The sequence below is a fragment of the Mauremys reevesii genome, linkage group 15 (assembly GCF_016161935.1).
Source record: "Mauremys reevesii isolate NIE-2019 linkage group 15, ASM1616193v1, whole genome shotgun sequence".
In the NCBI taxonomy this organism is placed as follows: domain Eukaryota; kingdom Metazoa; phylum Chordata; order Testudines; family Geoemydidae; genus Mauremys; species Mauremys reevesii.
In genome coordinates, this window is record NC_052637.1 from 5,182,881 (window position 1) to 5,201,306 (window position 18,426).

Sequence of the window (18,426 nt, forward strand, 5' to 3'; positions counted from 1 at the left end):
TCCCTCTCATGCACTATCAGAGAACTGCAAAGTTTTGGTTGCAAACACTGCAAGGAACAATCGTTTCACAGAAACGTCACACTATACTGTATATGGAAATGTGTCTGCTGGTCTTAACTTTTTTTTTTTGTCCTTAATAAAAGTTTGTTTTTACAAAATCTAAACTCTGGGCTAAATTGAACCTGACAGTGTTCTCAAAATGTTGTTCCCTGCTGTTCGTCTCCATTGGCTTTCCATGCACAAATTGAAGATCCCACAATGCTTTTCAAATGGAAAGACGAATATCTTGGCCAACGTTTTCTCAGTACATTAGATGTCAGTGGTTGTGTGGGAGTGACTGCTAAGCCATAAATGCCGTGTTTGCCTACACAGTTATTGCACCTGGATGTGCAGTGGGGTACCTGGCTAAGGACTCTCTGCTTGGGGATATCATAAACAAAAAGGTTAATCAAGGTTGCACTGCAGCATCCATAAGGTCCTGGCTAGTACTGAAACTGAGAGAAATCAGGGAGCTTGTCCAGCAGTCATAGGGTGACCAGACAGCAAATGTGAAAAATCAGGACAGGGTCTGGGGGGTTGTAGGAGCCTATATAAGAAAAAGACCCAAAAATTGGGACATCTGGTCACCCTAAGCAGTCACTGGGTGTCCAAATACTGCAGCACAAGCTAAACACCTGCTGGTTTAATGGCCCCTATTTTATAGGGTAGCCAGCTTGCCCAAGAACATCTGCAGTGGTGAGGCTGGGGTCAAGGGGTCCCTCACATAGAACATCAGGGTTGGAAGGGACCTCAGGAGATCATTGAGTTCAACCCCCTGCTCAAAGCAGGACTAATCCCACTGTGCCTGACAGATTTCTGCCCTAGATTCCTAAATGGCCCCCTCAAGGAGTGAACTCACAAGGCTGGGTTTAGCAGGCCAATGCTCAACCCACTGAGTTATCCCTCCCGCCGCACAGGGACACAGTCTGAGCTGGGATCCCCACCACACTGCCAGCCAAGGTCGGATTCTCTCCCCAGGGACAAAGCCTGGCAGGAAAGTGAAGATCGGGGCCTCGTCACCAGCATTGATAAATGTCACCTGCCCCCGGTCACAGTCCAGACAAATCCGGATCCTGCTGGGGACCCGGCTCAGGGATAGGGGGGTCTCAGAGGAGGTGAGAGCCCGGATCTGACCCTCCCACCGCTCCACAGCCCAGATCCCCCCCTCAGGGCTACGGCTGATCCCTTCCTTCCTCCTCACAGACTCTCTGGCCACCCCCATAGCCCAGTATCGCCCACCCCCGACCTCCACCTCCCAGCAATGTCTCCCCGAGGTGAATCCCTCACAGCCCAGCACACAGGGCTCAGTGTCAAATCTCTCAGGGGTGTTGGGCAGTTGCTGTCTTGTGTTTCCCCGTCTCACACTTTTCTGATCTTTAGACAGGACAAGCTCAGGATGAGCCGTGTGTGGATCCAGCGTCACATTCGCTGTAAGAGAGAGAATCAGAGCGTTAGGGGCAGAGCTCAGCCCTGGGGGAGGGTTTGATAGTGTCAGTGACAGAATCTGTCCCAGCTGGAGAGTGACTCAGGGAATCTCCTTCCTCCAGGATTTACCCATCAGCAGGGCCAGCTTTAGGAAGTGCGGGGCCCCATTCGAACATTTTCGGCAGGGCCCCAGCAGGGATGACTGAAAAAAAAAAACAACGTTAAAAAAAAGCCTTTCATTTCTTAGCAAACGGTTCCTTATAAAAAGTTCTGATTTAAGGGATGTGCCACGGTATGTATTTTTTGTACCAATAGGGTTACCATATGTCCGTATTTTCCTCCCGGATGGTGATTTAAGAACCAAAAAGACTGACATGTCCGGGAAAATACGGCTGTATGTTAACCCTGCCTAAAGTTCTTTTTTAAAAAGATGGGCCTGAACTAGAAATGAGCTCCGTGTCACATGTGTGGGTCCCTGCCACTCCCTGGGGGCCAGTGTGCACATGTGTGGGTCCCAGCTGCTCCCTGCCCCCCTCACTGAAGGAGGTGTGCAGGGTTACTGCCCTGGGACTGGCTGTATCGGGCTGGCTGGAGCAGGGCAGGGGCTCACTAGAGGTAGGGTCTGGCTGCAGGCAGGATAAGGGGTACGGGGCTGGCTGGAGACAGGGGTGTGTGGGGTGGGCTGGCTGGCTTCAGGCAGGGCCACAGGGGGATGCGGCAGGGGTTGGCAGAGCTGGAGAGAGAGGAGTGTGGGACTGGCTGGCTTCAGGCAGGGGGGTGCAGCAGGGGTTGGCTGGAGACAGGGGCTGGTGCAGGCAGGGCAGGGGGGGCAGGGCTGGTGCAGCAGGGGCTGGCTGTGGGCAGGGGGTGCGGGTACAGGGGGTAGAGCCCACCCTGTACAGTGAGTGCCCCCTCCTCCTTTCTCTCCCACCAGAGTAGCAGCAGCAGCCCAGGGCTCTGGGGCTATTTAAAGGGCCCGGGGCTCCCCTGCTTCTACCGCCCCAGCCCTTTAAATAGCTGAGGGAGCCCAGGGGAAGCGGTGGGGCTCCAGTGGCTATTTAAAGGGCCGGGGCAGTAGAAGCAACGGGAGCCGCAGACTTTTTAAATAGCCCCCAGAACCCTGCAGCCGTACCCCAGGGCTCCAGCAGCAGGGCTCTGGTGGCAATTTAAAGGGCCTGGGGCTCCAGCCCTTTTAAACTGCCCCCTGGGGAAGCCGGGCCACCCCGGTACAGTGCACCGGCTCTTGCCCGTACGTCGTACTGGGGCTTGAGTGCGGGGCCCTCTTAGGGGTGGAGCCTGATTCAGGGGAATTGGTTGAATTGGCCTAAAGCTGGCCCTGCCCGTCAGCTCTGAGATCTCAGCACAGAGCTGGGGACAGTCACTCCCCTGGCAGAGACGGGTCAGTGACAGGGTGAAAGTATCGGCTGGGCCAGGCCTGAGACTCAGAATCTTTCCCCTCCTGCCCCTACCTCTCCCCAGGGGAGGGGACTAGAGACTCTGGGAGCCCCAGCAGATGGTACAACTCAGTGATCATTGGCAGAGCTCCCTACTCCCTCCCACCTTAAATCTGACTGTGTCCCAGCTGCGCTGGACTTTGCTATGGGGCCTCCCCACTGCACCCAGCCTGCTCTGAAATGTCACAACTCAGACAGTAACAGCTCACATGGTACCAGGACTGAACCTGCCCAAAATAGGTAATAATTGGAGATATACCAATCACCTAGAGCTGCAAGAGACCTTGAAAGGTTATTGAGTCCAGCCCCCTGCCTTCACTAGCAGGACCAATATTTGCCCCAGATCCATAAGTGGCCCCCTCAAGGATTGAACTCACAACCCTGGGTTTAGCAGGCCAATGCTCAACCCACTGAGCTATCCCTTCCCCTGCACAGCAGCACTCACAGCACAAAAGTACATTAGCCTGGGGGAGGGGTTAACACAAGTGAGGGGGGGGTCATGGTGTAATGAGGAGAAGCTATGAGTGTAGGGGGAGCAGGGGCGGATTAGGGTTTTGTGGGGCTCTGGGCCAGAGCAAGTGGGGACCCTTCCCCACCCCTTCTGCCTGCACTACCGCCAGCAAAATGGGGTCGGGGGTGTGCCCCACTCTGGCCACCTAGCACACCAGCCAGCGAGCAGGACAAGCCCCTGTGCCCCGACCCTGTCCCCTGGCTGGAGTGAGGGCGGGTGGAGCAGCACAAGCCCCTGAGCCCTGACCCCACTCTCTGGCAGGAGCGCCGGGCAGGTAGAGTGGGTCAGGGTGCGGAGGTGCCCATTTTTCCAGGGCAGTGGCTAATCTACCACTGGGGAGAGGCATAGAATAAGTGGCTGGTGGAAAGAGAGAGAGGGTCGTGCTAGTGATGGAGAGGCTAAAGTGACGTCCTGTTTACCAGAGACAGGAGAATGCTGAGATCATGGTAGATGGAGACAGGAGAAAAGAGAGAAGCTCACAGCTCTGATCACAGGAGCTCCCCAGATCTGTATAATGGAGCCAGAAGTGCCCCTGTCTGTGGTCAAGGCTCTGTTCCTCTGCTGGAGACTGGAGCACGGGTCGCACACAGACACAGTCCCTGCTCACCCCATCAGCGTGGGGCCATTGCAGAGCTCCTGGCCTTCTTCAGAGAGGAAAAGATGAAAGAAGAAACAGAGAAATTGGAGATCGGCCATCAACGCAGGGAGATAAAACAAACTCCCCCTGGAGAAGTGGCTGTGGAGGTGCATGTCCCACTGGATCCGTACAATGAGTGGCAGCTGCTGTCACAGATCTCTGCAGGGTGCGGTGCACATGCGAGTGGTGGAGGGGCAGGAAGAGTAGATGCAATATGGATGTAGATTCATTATGCTGTAGTAGGACATAGGCACAAACCCTGTTTCACCTTGTGATCCGCTGTAAAATGCAGGGAGCTGGGCAGGTACCTGAACTATCACATCCACTCCCACATTCAAGGAAAAAGAGGCACATTGCCTCATGGGAACTGATATTTGGACATTGATAAAATATGATCTTTAATTACCTTCTTCTATAGGTGCCACAGATCTTCTCCACCCTAAAAACAACCAAATAATTAGGGATGAGAGCGGATGTGAACAAGTATTTCATGATTCAATATTGTACAAACTAATACACTGATGGGAAAAGAAAGTTATAAGATCACCAGAACCTGCACTGGATTGCATGAGTGTTTCTCTCCCAGGGTGGATCTTCACTGCAGAGTTAGCTCAGGATCTTACCTGGCTGTTGCCCCAATCTGTTTATTGTGCAAGCACAAAAACTCTGATTCAAGTTTGTTGGTGCTTTACACCCAGGCTGGCTGGCAAGACTTTGAGTATAGGCTGTAGCTCAGGTACCACTTTAATTCAGGTTGGTTACATGCCCACTTTGCAGTGTGGAGGGAGGCTAAACATCTCAGGGGCTGATACTCCTCCAGTGCCTTCCCACAATTCCTCCTAGGTCATATTTTCTTTCCCACTACCTACTCTATTACTGTATTGCTTATCAATTTTTCAAATTAGCTTTTGGTGTGAAATTCATCAAATTTAGTCCTTCCCCACATTTTATAAAGTTTCATTAAAAAACAACCACCCCCAAAAGAATAATAAATAACAATAATAATAATAATAAAGCAAGCAAACAAAAAAGGTTTTCGATTGCAACAATTTTAAAAAATAAATTTAAAAGCAAACAACTCCACCACAATTAAATGAACAGCCCCATGAGACTCCAAATTGGTACGAAAAGTTTGTCAGAGGAAGGATAATGACACTTACTTATTTCATTATCTCGTTTCTCTAAAAATTAAAGAGAAATAAATAGATATTTTTGTTAGGCATTTCCCTTTTCTTATATTTTATTTCTCTTTATCATCAATACAACAGTGAAGGCTGACAGAAATCAACATCCTTCCCCCACCTCCCCCCCATGAGAATAATCATAAAAAACAAGAAAGCAAACAAAAAAACCAAGTTTAATAAATAAATAAATAAAAGGGGTAAATTTAAACCATAACCTAGGCATTATTCATTGGTATCTCTCAATGCAGCCACACAGCTTTCAGGTGGTACATCATTCAGTCACAGAAAATAAAAGTGTGGACTTCACAGGATGGTGGGGACATGAACTGGCCCCAGGACACCACAGCCCAAGGTTTGAAGGGTAGGATGTGTGAGGGGGTACACAAACACCACACTGGGCCTGATGGGTTGAAAGGACAATACTGAGCCCAGGTAGCACCGCCCATCCAGCCCTGCAGATCATGCGTCAACTGGAGAAAGAGCTGAAAAGGGAGCAACGCAGCGAAGATGGGAGAGGCACGGGAGGAGGACACACCTACCCTGGAGGTTACTGACAAGAGCCTTGGAGCAGCCTGCCCGAGGGACTGGCTGCTCGCTTAGGCCCAGTTGGGGTTAATGGTTTCGTTGCCTTTTCTTTTTCTTTTCACCTTATCTTGGACTGGAACTGGGGGAGACCAGCAGACGGTAGGAAGTGACCGAGAGAGGGCAACTCGGAGGACAACTCTGGGAACCAGACACTGATGACCCTCCTAGGAGTGGGTCAGAGCCCAGAAGAGTGGGTGGGCCCAGGCTCCCGTACCACTGCCCACCTCCTTGCCCCTCAGATTAAAAGAGGGCCAGGACTGCAAGACCTGCCCACTGGGAGGGGACACTAAGTGTGCTAACCACTAGGCCACCTAATGCACCAATGACTATTACACTCCTACAGGAGGATCCGATTTTTCACAAACATTTTCTTCTCAGAGGAAGGATAACGACACTTAACAATTTCTAGATTTAATTCCCCTAAAACATAAAAGAAACACAGATAAGAGTTTATTGTGAGTTTTCCTTCCCTTATGTGTTGTTTCTCTTTACCGTCAATACAAAGTTAAGGCTGTGTGATTGTTTCTATTCAATTTCTTCTTTTCTATTGCTCCCCACCCCAGCATCATTTTGGTGTGACATTTGTCTAATTTAGACTTATCCCAGATTTTATAAAACTAGATGAACACACCCTATCCTCGGGCACAGCCCCATCCCAGTTAGGAAAAGACAAAAACTCCTCTGGGCTCAACTGGCATTAAACAGCTATCCTGCAGGGTCTGCTCCCTCTGCCACACACAAGGGCCTTCAGACCAGGTACAAGCTGGCTGCAGCAGGGAGTGGTTGAAAATAAACCCTGTTCTTGGGTCTAGAATCATAGAATATCAGGATTGGAAGGGACCTCAGGAGGTCATCTAGTCCAACCCCCTGCTCAAAGCAGGAACATCACCAACTAAATCATCCCAGCCAGGGCTTTGTCAAGCCTGACCTTAAAAACCTCTAAGGAAGGAGATTCCACCACCTCCTAGTGAAATAGTGTTTCCTAATATCCAACCTAGACCTCCCCCACTACAACTTGAGACCAGTGCTCCTTGTTCTGTCATTTCCCACCACTGAGAACAGCCGAGCTCCATCCTCTCTGGAACCCCCCTTCAGGTAGTTGAAGGCTGCTATCAAATCCCCCCCTAACTCTTCCCTTCTGCAGACTAAACAAGCCCAGTTTTCTCAGCCTCTCCTCATAAGTCATGTGCTTTGGTCCCCTAATCATTTTTGTTGCTCTCCACTGGACTCTTTCCAATTTGTCCACATCCTTTCTGTAGTAGGGGGCCCAAAACTGGACACAATACTCCAGATGTGGGCTCACCAGTGCCGAATGGAGGGAAATAATCATTTCCTTTGATCTGCTGGCCATGCTCCTACTAATACAGTCCAATATGCTGTTAGTCTTCTTGGCAACAAGGGCACACTACTGACTCATATCCAGATTCTCATCCACTGTAATCCCCAAATCCATTTCTGCAGAACTGCTGCTTAGCCAAGTATCAGAGGGGTAGCCGTGTTAGTCTGGATCTGTAAAAGCAGCAAAGAATCCTGTGGCACCTTATAGACTAACAGACGTTTTGCAGCATGAGCTTTCGTGGGTGAATACCCACTTCTTCAGATGCAAGGGGGTTGCATCTGAAGAAGTGGGTATTCACCCACGAAAGCTCATGCTGCAAAACGTCTGTTAGTCTATAAGGTGCCACAGGATTCTTTGCTGCTGCTTAGACAGTCAGTCCCCAGCTTGTAGCAGTGCCTGGGATTCTTCCTTCCTAAGTGCAGGACTCTGCACTTGTCCTTGTTGAACCTCAGATTTATTTTGGCTCAATCCTCCAATTTGTCTTTAGTCACTTTGGACCCTATTCCTACCCTCCAGCATATCTACCTCTCCCCCCAGCTTAGTGTCATATGTGAACTTGCTGAGGGTGCAGTTCATCCCATCATCCAGATCATTAATAAAGATGTTAAACAAAAATGGGCCCAGGACTGACCCGTGGGGCACTCCGCTTGATACTGGCTGCCAACTAGACATCGAGCCATTGATCACTACCTGTTGAGCCTGACAATCTAGCCAGCTTTCTATCCACCTTATAGTCCATTCATCCAATCCATACTTTTTTAACTTGCTGGCAAGAATACTGTGGGAGACTGTATCAAAAGCTAAAGTCAAGATATATCACATCTACTGCTTTCCCCATATCCACAGAGCCAGTTATTTCATCATAGAAGGCAATCAGGTTGGTCAGGCATGACTTGCCCTTGGTGAATCCATGCTGACTGTTCCTGATCACCTTCCTCTCCTCCAAGTGCTTCAAAATGGTTTCCTTGAGGATCTGCTCCGTGATTTTTCCAGGGACTGAGGTGAGGCTGACTGGTCTGTAGTTCACTGGGTTCTCCTTCTTCCCTTTTTTAAAGATGGGAACTATATTTGCCTTTTTCCAATCATCCCAGACCTCCCCCAGTCACCATGAGTTTTCAAAGATAATGGCTATTCTTTAACTTCTGTCATGGATTCACTTGATCAGTGCTACACTCCCAGATTTGCAACAGTCTCTAGAGACTCTTCAGTCTGCCAGACTCCCTCGGTCTCTCTCTCTCTTCCTCCTGGATAAGCCACATGGCTTCACCACCTCCTTAGACTAGATCTCTCGGCCTTCAGTGCTCCTGCTTTGCACTCTGAGCTCTGTTTGAGTCCAACTGAGATACTGCTGGTAGAGACTTGCACACTCTTCGGGGATAAATGCACCTCACCAAACATTTGCATTGGCATTCAAAGAGCATTTTCAAAACAGTCGGGTGTATTAGTCAACTGGACACAGCATAGGAAGGACGTAGGTTATCATAGAGAAATGGAGGTGAAAGCACAGACCATTCCGGTCAGCCCAGATTCTGTAGTGAACTCCACTGTTCAAGCTCTGGTCAGAATCCTTGGTCAGAAACTGAGGCACACATAGGATTAATAAACATATAACAGAAAATTCCCACTGCACCACACCTTCCTTAACAAGCCAGACCTTTAGAGATTCTTTTGAAAGAATCAGACTGAGGGCTCATCTGCGCTGAAAACTTACACTCCCAAGACACATAGCTATGCTGACCTAACCCCCTAATTCAAAGGACTTTTAAGGGGAAAGAGTCTCTGGAAACATCCAAAAAGACCCTAAAATGGTCCAGCCTATCACACACACCAGCTTCCAACTATCAAACACACGGTAATAAAATAAATCATAGAAACCAAGAAGCCAATACACAGTTGTGTAACTTGGTCAAAATTTGTATTTGTGGAAAAAAAGAATTTGAAACTTACCAACTTCTTTAGTAAGTTTTCCTGAAAAGTACAGAAATAAATATAAATGATTAGCATCTCCTTGCTTCATTAAACAGTGTTAGAAAACTACATCCTACAGGTGCAAAATTGACTAGGAAGGATGAATAGACGTGTCTGATTTATTTGGAAATTGGGCAGATATTCTTTATGGATGAAGTTCACCTGGGCATGGACAGCTGTGTCTGAGTTATGTGACAGTTGATATGATTTTTTTATTTCCTAACTGAGGAACAAATGTGTTTATTAACTGATTCGCCACAGGTGCACTACACTTGATTAGCAAAAAAGAGATCTGAAGTTTGAATCTGAGAGACTAGGCTTTGCTGAACCTTGTCTCAAGTGGAACCAGAGGGGGAGGGGGAGTAGCAGGAGGGGGAGAATTGAGCAGAACACAGACGTGTCTGCTGTGATCAGATTCTCTGGTTCAGTTCTATTGCCCTAGACTCTCCTCCCTCCTATTCTACCCCTCCCCCCCTTCCCACCTCTGCCTCCACCCTTTATCAATAAATTCACATGCATTCTTCTTCTTTATATAGGACAAGGTCAGCAGATCACACGGTCTTTTAATATTTAAATTCCAAAATTGCTCTTATTTATTTATTAGAATAAACACTTTATGTACAATATATTTCTCCTTCTGATATTTACCTTTCATTTTAAAGAGATTAACAGTGAGGCCAATAAAACCAATCAAAACCACCAGGATCACACTCAGCGCCACCATCCAAGGATTCACCCGTGGGAAAAATGGATCTGAAAAACAAAAACACCCAGAAATTGCCTTTGTTTGGAAGCAGTGACTAAAATCAGATGTTTTTATTCCATACAAATACATAAATAGTATCCAGCAGAATTTCTGGGTGATAAAGAGTGAAAGAATGGCCACGTCTACACTACACAAAATACCAGAAACTGATTTTAAAAATGGCTCCAATCAACACTGATTTAATCCTGGACAAAACAGGCCTGATTTGATGCATTGCTATTCAGAGGCCAGAGAGTCCAGGGGCAAATTCTCTGCTCATAAAACCACACTGACTTCAATAGAGTTACACCAGCAAATAATTTAATCCTTAGTGTTCAGCAACATTCAGAAACTGTCAGATTAATTAGAATATTTTTGAAAAAAATCCACTATTGCCCCCTCAATATTTGAAGGAATCATAATCCTAATTTCTCCAAACAATTCTGTAGCAAACTAATTAATCTTCATTTACTGTTCTTGTGTTCACAGTGATTCAGACATCCACCCAGGATGGAATTTTGGAAATGTACCTAAAGCTTTCTCTGCTCAGGGTTTGTGCTCTGATACAGTGAAACTGGGGTAACTCTCTTATATGACCATTCTTAAATTGGTTCAAGAGTTGACAACATATGAGGGTTGCACCAACATGAATAAATTGATCCACAAAACCTTAGGGCACAATTAAGCTGATTTATGATTTATCTCCATTTAGCTGAAGTTGGTAAGGAATTGACTGGAGCTAAATCTATATAGCTCACTCTGAAACTTATACAAGAGTGTTCACATGAGCAGGTGGCATCGATTAATTAAATAGTCAATCAGTGCAACTTTTGTGTGTAGACAAGTGTAAAATAAGTCCCTTTGTGGATTCGGATCAAAGTGTCTTAAGGAGCACAAGTCCCACTGAATGTCAGTAAAAACAACATCACAAGACTTAGGTGACATTTCACACAAGTAATGAAGACAGAGTTGGTGAAACAAACAGATCACTAGAGCCCTGCACGGATACAAAATATGTATCCGCATCCAATTTGCGATCTCCTAAAATGATCTGCAGATATCCGTATCTGTGGGATGAGGATATCTACAGATATAAAGTGGATATCTGCAGATTTGCAGGGCTCTACAGATCACAGCCAACCCAGAGTACAAAATTTACCACATTAAAAAAAATCATTAAAGTGAATTTAAAGTTACAGGAACATACTGTGTCAGTGGATTGAGTGAATTTTTTTCTAAAAAATGTTGCAAGTTTTTGTGTGCATATGTGTGTGTGTGTGTGTGTGTGTGTGTGTGTGTGTGTGTGTGTGTGTGTGTGCACACGCTAGAATATCAGGAAAGTCAGACTTAATATTAAATTTACATGAAATCCAAAAAACTTGGATAGTCTGAATACTCCCATCTTCTTTGTTTGTGAATTATGAAATATCCACCACAGATGTTTCAGTTCTTTTCTTCCTATGTTTTGTTTTGTTTCTGGTGGTGGTGAGTTCAGTGTGGGATTTGGATGGTAACTGACCTGCTATATAAACTGCTGATTCCTTTTCTTGATTGAGAATGGTGTTCCTGATGCAACAGGACAAGTTTTGGTTAGAATATTTTTTCACAACGATAGCAGTTTCTATTTCAAACAGGTTGTTATCCCCTTGGGATATTGTTTCAGAGAGTGATGGTAAACGTCGCCCATTGAAATCTTTCCACAGCACCTCAGGCTCTGGGTACCAACCAGTAGATCGACAAACCACCCGGATCCCTCCATCCTGGTGACCTTCAACAGAGATGAGAGGAGCAGAGCCCAGACCTAAGGGGAAAATACATAAAGGTGTTAATTCCATAAGTTAAATTAATAAAGCAGAAGGGATAAAGGAGAGTTTGTGGATCCCTTACTCACATGAGAAGGCACTAATTCATGTGAGTAGTCAGTGGAAGGGATAAATGAACACTGGACTTTCTGAACTCCCAATGATCATGGACACACAAAAATGTGAATCAGTATTTACAATAATTTCACTGAGACAGTGGGAGATATTGTCATCTCAAGACATGAGCAACTGAGCGCTGAGCACCTTTGGTGATAGGACAATGCAGATACCTGAACAGGATCTGAACTTTTGAAAATCTGATCATTAGTGCATTAGAAAGGCATATTTATTTTAAAAAAATTAATTGGCTACATGGTTGCAGTGTCAAAGCAGCAGGGGAGAAATGCTCAGTCTCATCTAAGAGTGGTAAATACAGTAACTCCTCACTTAACGTTGTAGTTATGTTCCTGAAAAATGCGACTTTAAGCGAAATGATGTTAAGCGAATCCAATTTCCTCATAAGAATTAATGTAAATGAGGGGGTTAGGTTCCAGGAATTTTTTTTCCACCAGACAAAAAAAAGACTATATACACACACACATACACTACAAGTTTTAAACAATTTAATACTGGTACACAGCGATGATGATTGTGAAGCTTGGTTGAGGTGGAGGAGTCAGAGGATGGGATATTTCCCAGGGAATGCCTTAGTGCTGAATGATGAACTAGCAATTGGCTGAGCCCTCAAGGGTTACCTCTCACACACTCTACAAGGCAGCAGGAATGGAGAGAGGACAGACAGAGACACACACACTCTGTGTGTGTGTGTGTGTGTGTGTGTGTGTGTGCGTGTGCGTGTGCGTGTGCATTTCCCCTTTAAGTATGCTGACCCCACTCTTAAGTACGCTGCCTTGTTAATTAGATCAGCTTGCTGAGACCATCTGCTGCCAGCAAGCTCCCTCCGTCCTGAGCCCTGTCGTGTGTCCCCCCTGCTCTATGGAAAATGGAGTAAGCAAGGTGCAGGGGGACACCCTGACATTAGCCCCCCCCTTCCTCCTCTCCCCCTCGCACAGCAAGCAGAAGGCTCCCGGGAGCAGCTCCAAGGCAGAGGGCAGGAGCAGCACATGGCAGTGTGGGGAGGGACAGCTGAACTCTGGGCAACTGATAGCCTGCTGGGCAGCTGCTGCACAGGGAACTTATGGGAGCGGGGAGCTGATAGGGGGGCTGCCGGTCCACCCTGGTTCCAAACCCCTATCAGCTACCTGCAATGGGCTGCTCTTCCTGCAACCAGTGGACAAAGCAGGCAGCTGCCAAATGACGTTAGAAGGGAGCATTGCACAACTTTAAACGAGCATTTTCCCTAGTTGATCAGCAACGTAACAACGAAACCACGTTAACCAAGAGGAATTACTGTACATAATTTCCCCTCCCCACTGTGACACTCTGCACTCCACATTCACCATAGTAATATGATTGGGTATGATTATGATATAATTAAGTTGCATTTTATACATGTAAGGTGTCAATGGAAATGTTATGATTTGCTGAGTATGGTTATCCTGTTTGTATGTATGAATCATTTTTGTATCTGGAGTCATGAATATTGACTATGCATCTGTAGTTGAAATGTGCTTGCCCTGAGTAACACCCACAACTAGCCTTTCAGGTACAACAGTGAAGAAGCTAGACAATGCTAATGGCCCATCAGTGAAAACAATGGGCCATGGAAAAGCCTTGTCCTCACCGGAGGACACTTCAGACAGAGTATGGATAACGGCTGCCATGACTCAAACATGCAGGGGCATCTGACTAGATCACACGATTCTGATCTCCATTTTGGTACCTGTATTTTTCCACAAACTGGGCTGGGAACCTGGTTTGAGACAAAGGGGTTCCCGCCATAGGGAAGAAACTATAAAAAGGGGAAGTGACATCACCAATAAGCCTCACTTTCCTCACAACTCAGCATCTGGATACATCTCTGGAAGAGCACAGGTTTTGAACTGGGGATGTGCTGGTCCCAAGAAGGAAACCCTGTCTGTGTATGAAACATCTACAAACAGCTTGTACTATCTAACACTGTTCAATTCAAATTCTGGGTAGTATATTAGGCTTAGATTGCGTTTTTATTAATTTGCTAGGTAATCTACTTTGATCTGTTTGCTATCACTTAAAATCTATCTTTCTGTAGTCAATAAATCTATTTTATATATATATTTTTTTTACCTAAAACAATGTGGTTTGAGTGATGTGTTTGCAAAAAATCTCAACTCAGTTAACAAAGGTTTTGTGCATATTCCTCTCCACATCGAGGGAGGGCCGAACTTGGTAATTGGAATAATCTTTACTGGTCAGACTTTTGATAAGAGCAGGATGGTACAGCTCCAGCATCCTAGCTTGGGGTGCTGTGGGAGGGGTGTGTGTTTTGGCTGAAGCCTCGCTATTGTTGGTTCATGAATGCTTGGTCAGATGCATTCATGAACACAGCTGGGTGTGGTCCCTGCCTGCAGATGTTGGTGTGAGTGGCTTTGCAGCTTGTCACAATGTCACAGTGCAAGAGGGAATCCAGATTGGGGAGACAGAGGGCTCAGCTATAACCCAGTTCCAGGTGGCACCCCAGGGAGAACCCGTCACACTCACCATGACCATCACCTTTATGCAGTCTCAGCAAATAAGAATGTTGCATTTGATTTTAACTACACCCCTAAGTAACAACCAACAGTGAACCAATAATAAGGTCATAAACATCTGGCAGTCCCACCTTAGCCCACATCCTAGAAATGCAACCAGAAGGCCATATACATCCAGAAGTCCGTTCCCTCTTAACTAAAGGCCCCTTTGGGGGTTAATCAAGATTGGGCAAGAAAGTACCTTGGCCATCCTGAAAATGTTTTTAATACATGTTGGGAAAGTTTCCAGCATATTTTCCCTAGTATGAAAGTCGCTGTTAGCTGAAATTTAGATACACTGTATCACAAGCAGGGAGTCACAGTTACTGTAATAGCAAAGAACAAAGCCAGCAAATCACACAATGCTAAAACTGACACAAGCTACTGACCTGCTACTCGCAGTTCCAATATGGTTTCTTCATAAAAAGTATCGTCTTGAACAAAGCAGTGGTATTTTCCTTCATCAGAGCCTCTGATATTGAGAATCCTCAAGGGAACGTTTCCATCTTTAAGTCCGGCTTTCAAAAGCTCTGTTCTTCCCTGATACTCTGGCAACTGCCCATCATACTGATCCTTCCCACCACGATACAGGTGCACAAAGGATGCCAACTGAGATCGGAACCATATCACCACCATGTTTGCAGCGCTCATCGGGGGGGACAGGTGACAGGGTAAAACAGTTTCCTGACCCAGGATGGCAGTGGCAGGGTCATGGGGTCCGATCACTGTGAACTTTGCTGGAAAATGCACCAGGACAACAACAAGAAAAGCAGCTCAGAGGAAAGTGGGAATTTGATATGAAGGACACATCCAACCGTTTCCATTTCAGACAAACTTTCCAAAAAGTTCAGCCAGAGGCAGACACCCACCATGGAAAATTTCAGCCTGAATGTTTAAGAGAGAGCAGTGCTCATGAGCAGCAGGACTGTGTTATAAGAACACAGCCTCTGTATATGGCACATGCACACAGCACTGAGATGGGGCATGGAGCTGATAACAGGCAAGTTTGGTGCATGGCCCGGCACAGAGAATGGGACAGAATGGGGAGGTGAGAATTGGTAGGTTCAGCGCATGGCACAGGCACACAGTGCTGACACAGGGTGGGAAGCTGACGATGGGGGTGTTCAGTCCATGGCAAAGTCACACATCAAGGAAACTGAGGCAGAGAGCTGGGAATGGACGTGCTCAGTGTATAGTTGAGACAAATTTACTATTCAACAGCCATTTTTCTAAGTGCTCTCAAACTGACACGTTTACTGACATTGCCATGATATTTGCTGGGCCTCACCAGGAATAAGGGTAGAATTGGTGGCCCATATTTGGTGTTCTTTCACCAAGGTTCTCTTGAGACAGCCCTATTGCTAGAGCCAATTGTTGGACTATTATAGTTAAATACATCATATGATCAAGAGACCAAATAACCAAATGTAAGGAAAATTATTGCCTAAAGACAGAACAATGCACTACGAAAAAGAAACATTCGTATCCTCCTCCTGGGAAACAATTCCTACCATGCACCGTGCTCACCTTATACAGAAGGTGTGCTTGAAAAATACACCTCAAACCCACTTATACCATAGTGGTTTACAAGTGAAAAAGCACTTTATACATCCCCTAAGATCCAACCCACCAGTTCCTTAACTTGTTGTTCGGTACCTTCCTTAACCCTGTTTTGGATACCACATTCGAAACCAGGTGGGTGTAGAGATACATCCCAACCAGTGCTAGGACACACATTTCATGGCTTTGATACATTTCCTATTTTCTATTGTGAACGCTGACATCAGATTTGTAAAGTGTTGTGGGATATTAGATATTGGTGAACAGAATTGGGGGAAGAGCATAATACATTCAGTTAACATCCCAACTCTCTCTCTCTCTCATGTATATTAGAGGACTACCATGCACATAATGCCTAATAATATGGTGTATACTACACCTAACAAACATGTATTAGCTAACAGGCCCAATTTAAAAAGTCACATGACATCAATATATTCTGGTTCTTTTTATGTTTTTGTGCAGATTAGTCTCAGATGATGGCTCTGATCTTTTTCACAGCTGAAACCCACTAAGTTGTTTGATTTTATTATTTATTATTGTTATTATTAAACTCTTCAATAAGTGTCCACCCAATGCTTTGGGCATCTTTGACAATCTTTTAAAAATACTTGTGTGAAGAAACAGGCCTGGGAACTATCCCAGGAGCAAATAAACTGACCCAGCAGCAGCAACGCAATCAGGGCAAAAATTGAATAATGAAAGTGCTGCTCTTGCTGTGTGGGTAAGTTTACACATCGTGAGTTCCATTGATTTTGAGCAAAGCATTTTGTTAAGACACTTCAGGGGCCTAAATAATTTCTCTGAGAAACAGCAAACACAGGGCGGATTCCTACCTGATTCAATCTTGTGAACATAATAAATAAGGAAGAAAACAATAAACCCAGGGAGAGGGGAGCTGGCTCTGGAGCTGTGGCAGAATGACAGAACCTCCGTCTTCACTGTAACTTGATCTAGACAACAGGAAGGAGGAGCAAAAAATCTTATCAGAGTGAGCATAACACTGACCAACATTAAATCATTAAAGTCACACATTAAAGAGGACACATTAAATAAAAAAGAGTAAATACATTGTTAAGTGAACTCTTTCATATTATGGAATTAGAACAGCCATTCAATTAAAGTTCAAAATGTGTTTTCTTTATGAGTCTGATTTTGTCCTATCCCTGCAAAACCACATTACCAATAAAAAAAAAAAAGAAAAAAAAAAGAGAGTCAGATCAGTGTAAAAGTTGGTAGGAATTCTACCAATGGAAAAAAAAATTAAGGAATGAGAAACAGCATGTGTGTGTGTGAGAGAGACAGAGAAAGATTCTTGGGGGGATTTTTTACCCACTTCTTTTCTTTCAACACATCAAAGGCAAAATGAGTCAGGCTCATAAACAGAGTAAAAGGGACCACAGAGAAAGACTCTTCCCATAAGCTTGAATTTGCAAGAGTTTGTAGCTTACTTTACAAAACAGAAATATACTGTGACGGTGCACCCCATAAGGCTTTATGGAAATATGCTTATGAATGTATATATGACATAATTGGAATATGTTTTATGCTACATATGCCATGTAACATATCTCTGCAAAGGTTCTGATCTGCTGAATGTATTAATCCTGTTTGCGTGCATGTATCATTTTTGTAATCAAAGTTATGAATATTGGCTGTGTACTTGCTTGATTTTTAAGTAGCCTTAGTAAAGCATTTGGTCAGCTTCTTGAAAAAGGAATGTGCAAATTAAGTGCCCAATCAAGAAACACTTAACGAACAATGGATCTTGGAAGACTCCAATCCACATAAGAAGTCTTTCTGGAGACATTCAAGATAGCATGTGGGCAATGGCTGCTGCCTGTAAAAACTGAGTCATGCATGGACAGGTGTCTTACCCAGGTGACTCCAAAACTCCATCTTGGAGCTGGACTTTGCATAGGAGCGAGGAGGGAATCTCCACTCACAAGAGAAAGTCTATTTAAACCCCTGGAAGACCCCTCCATTTTGTCTTCAGCTGGCTCAAGAGAGAGCATCTCCACCCGCAAGGATACCTGAAAGAAATTGGAACAAAGGACAGTAACTGTAGGGGGTGTGAGTTACTACAGAACCCATACTAGGAGACTAGTCTGTAAAAGGAAGTTTATTGGAATACCTCTGAGGATGAGGTTTTATCTGTATTCAGTTTTCTTACTGTATTAGGTTTAGACTTCTGTTTTGCTTTATTTTGCTTAGTGATTCACTTTGTTCTGTCTGCTGTTACCTGGGACCACTTAAATCCTACTTTCTGTATTTAATAAAATCACTTTTTACTTATTAATTAACCCAGAGTATGTATTAATACCAGGGGGGAGGGGCAAACAGCTGTGCTATCAGTGTTATCGAGGGCAAACAATTGAGTAGTTTACCTAAACACATTTATTTGGGGTTTGGACCAAATTGAGAGTTGGGCAACTGAGTGTTAAAGACAGGAACACTTCTTAAGCTGCTTTCAATTAAGCCTACAGCTGTTAGTGGACGTGCAGACCT

General features: G+C 45.3%; 1 protein-coding gene across 1 annotated transcript; it reads right to left on the bottom strand.

Moving 5' to 3' along the window:
* Positions 1-569: 569 nt before the first annotated feature.
* LOC120383899 (butyrophilin subfamily 1 member A1-like) lies at positions 570-17,849 on the bottom strand. Its single transcript, XM_039502219.1, has 9 exons — positions 17,796-17,849; positions 16,755-16,871; positions 14,748-15,095; positions 11,407-11,688; positions 9,791-9,895; positions 9,122-9,142; positions 5,227-5,247; positions 4,473-4,505; positions 570-1,467 (listed from the first exon to the last, which is right to left on the bottom strand). The coding sequence occupies exons 1-9, from the start codon at positions 17,815-17,817 to the stop codon at positions 869-871; spliced, it is 1,548 nt and encodes a 515-aa protein (XP_039358153.1). The 5' UTR covers positions 17,818-17,849; the 3' UTR covers positions 570-868.
* Positions 17,850-18,426: the final 577 nt, after the last annotated feature.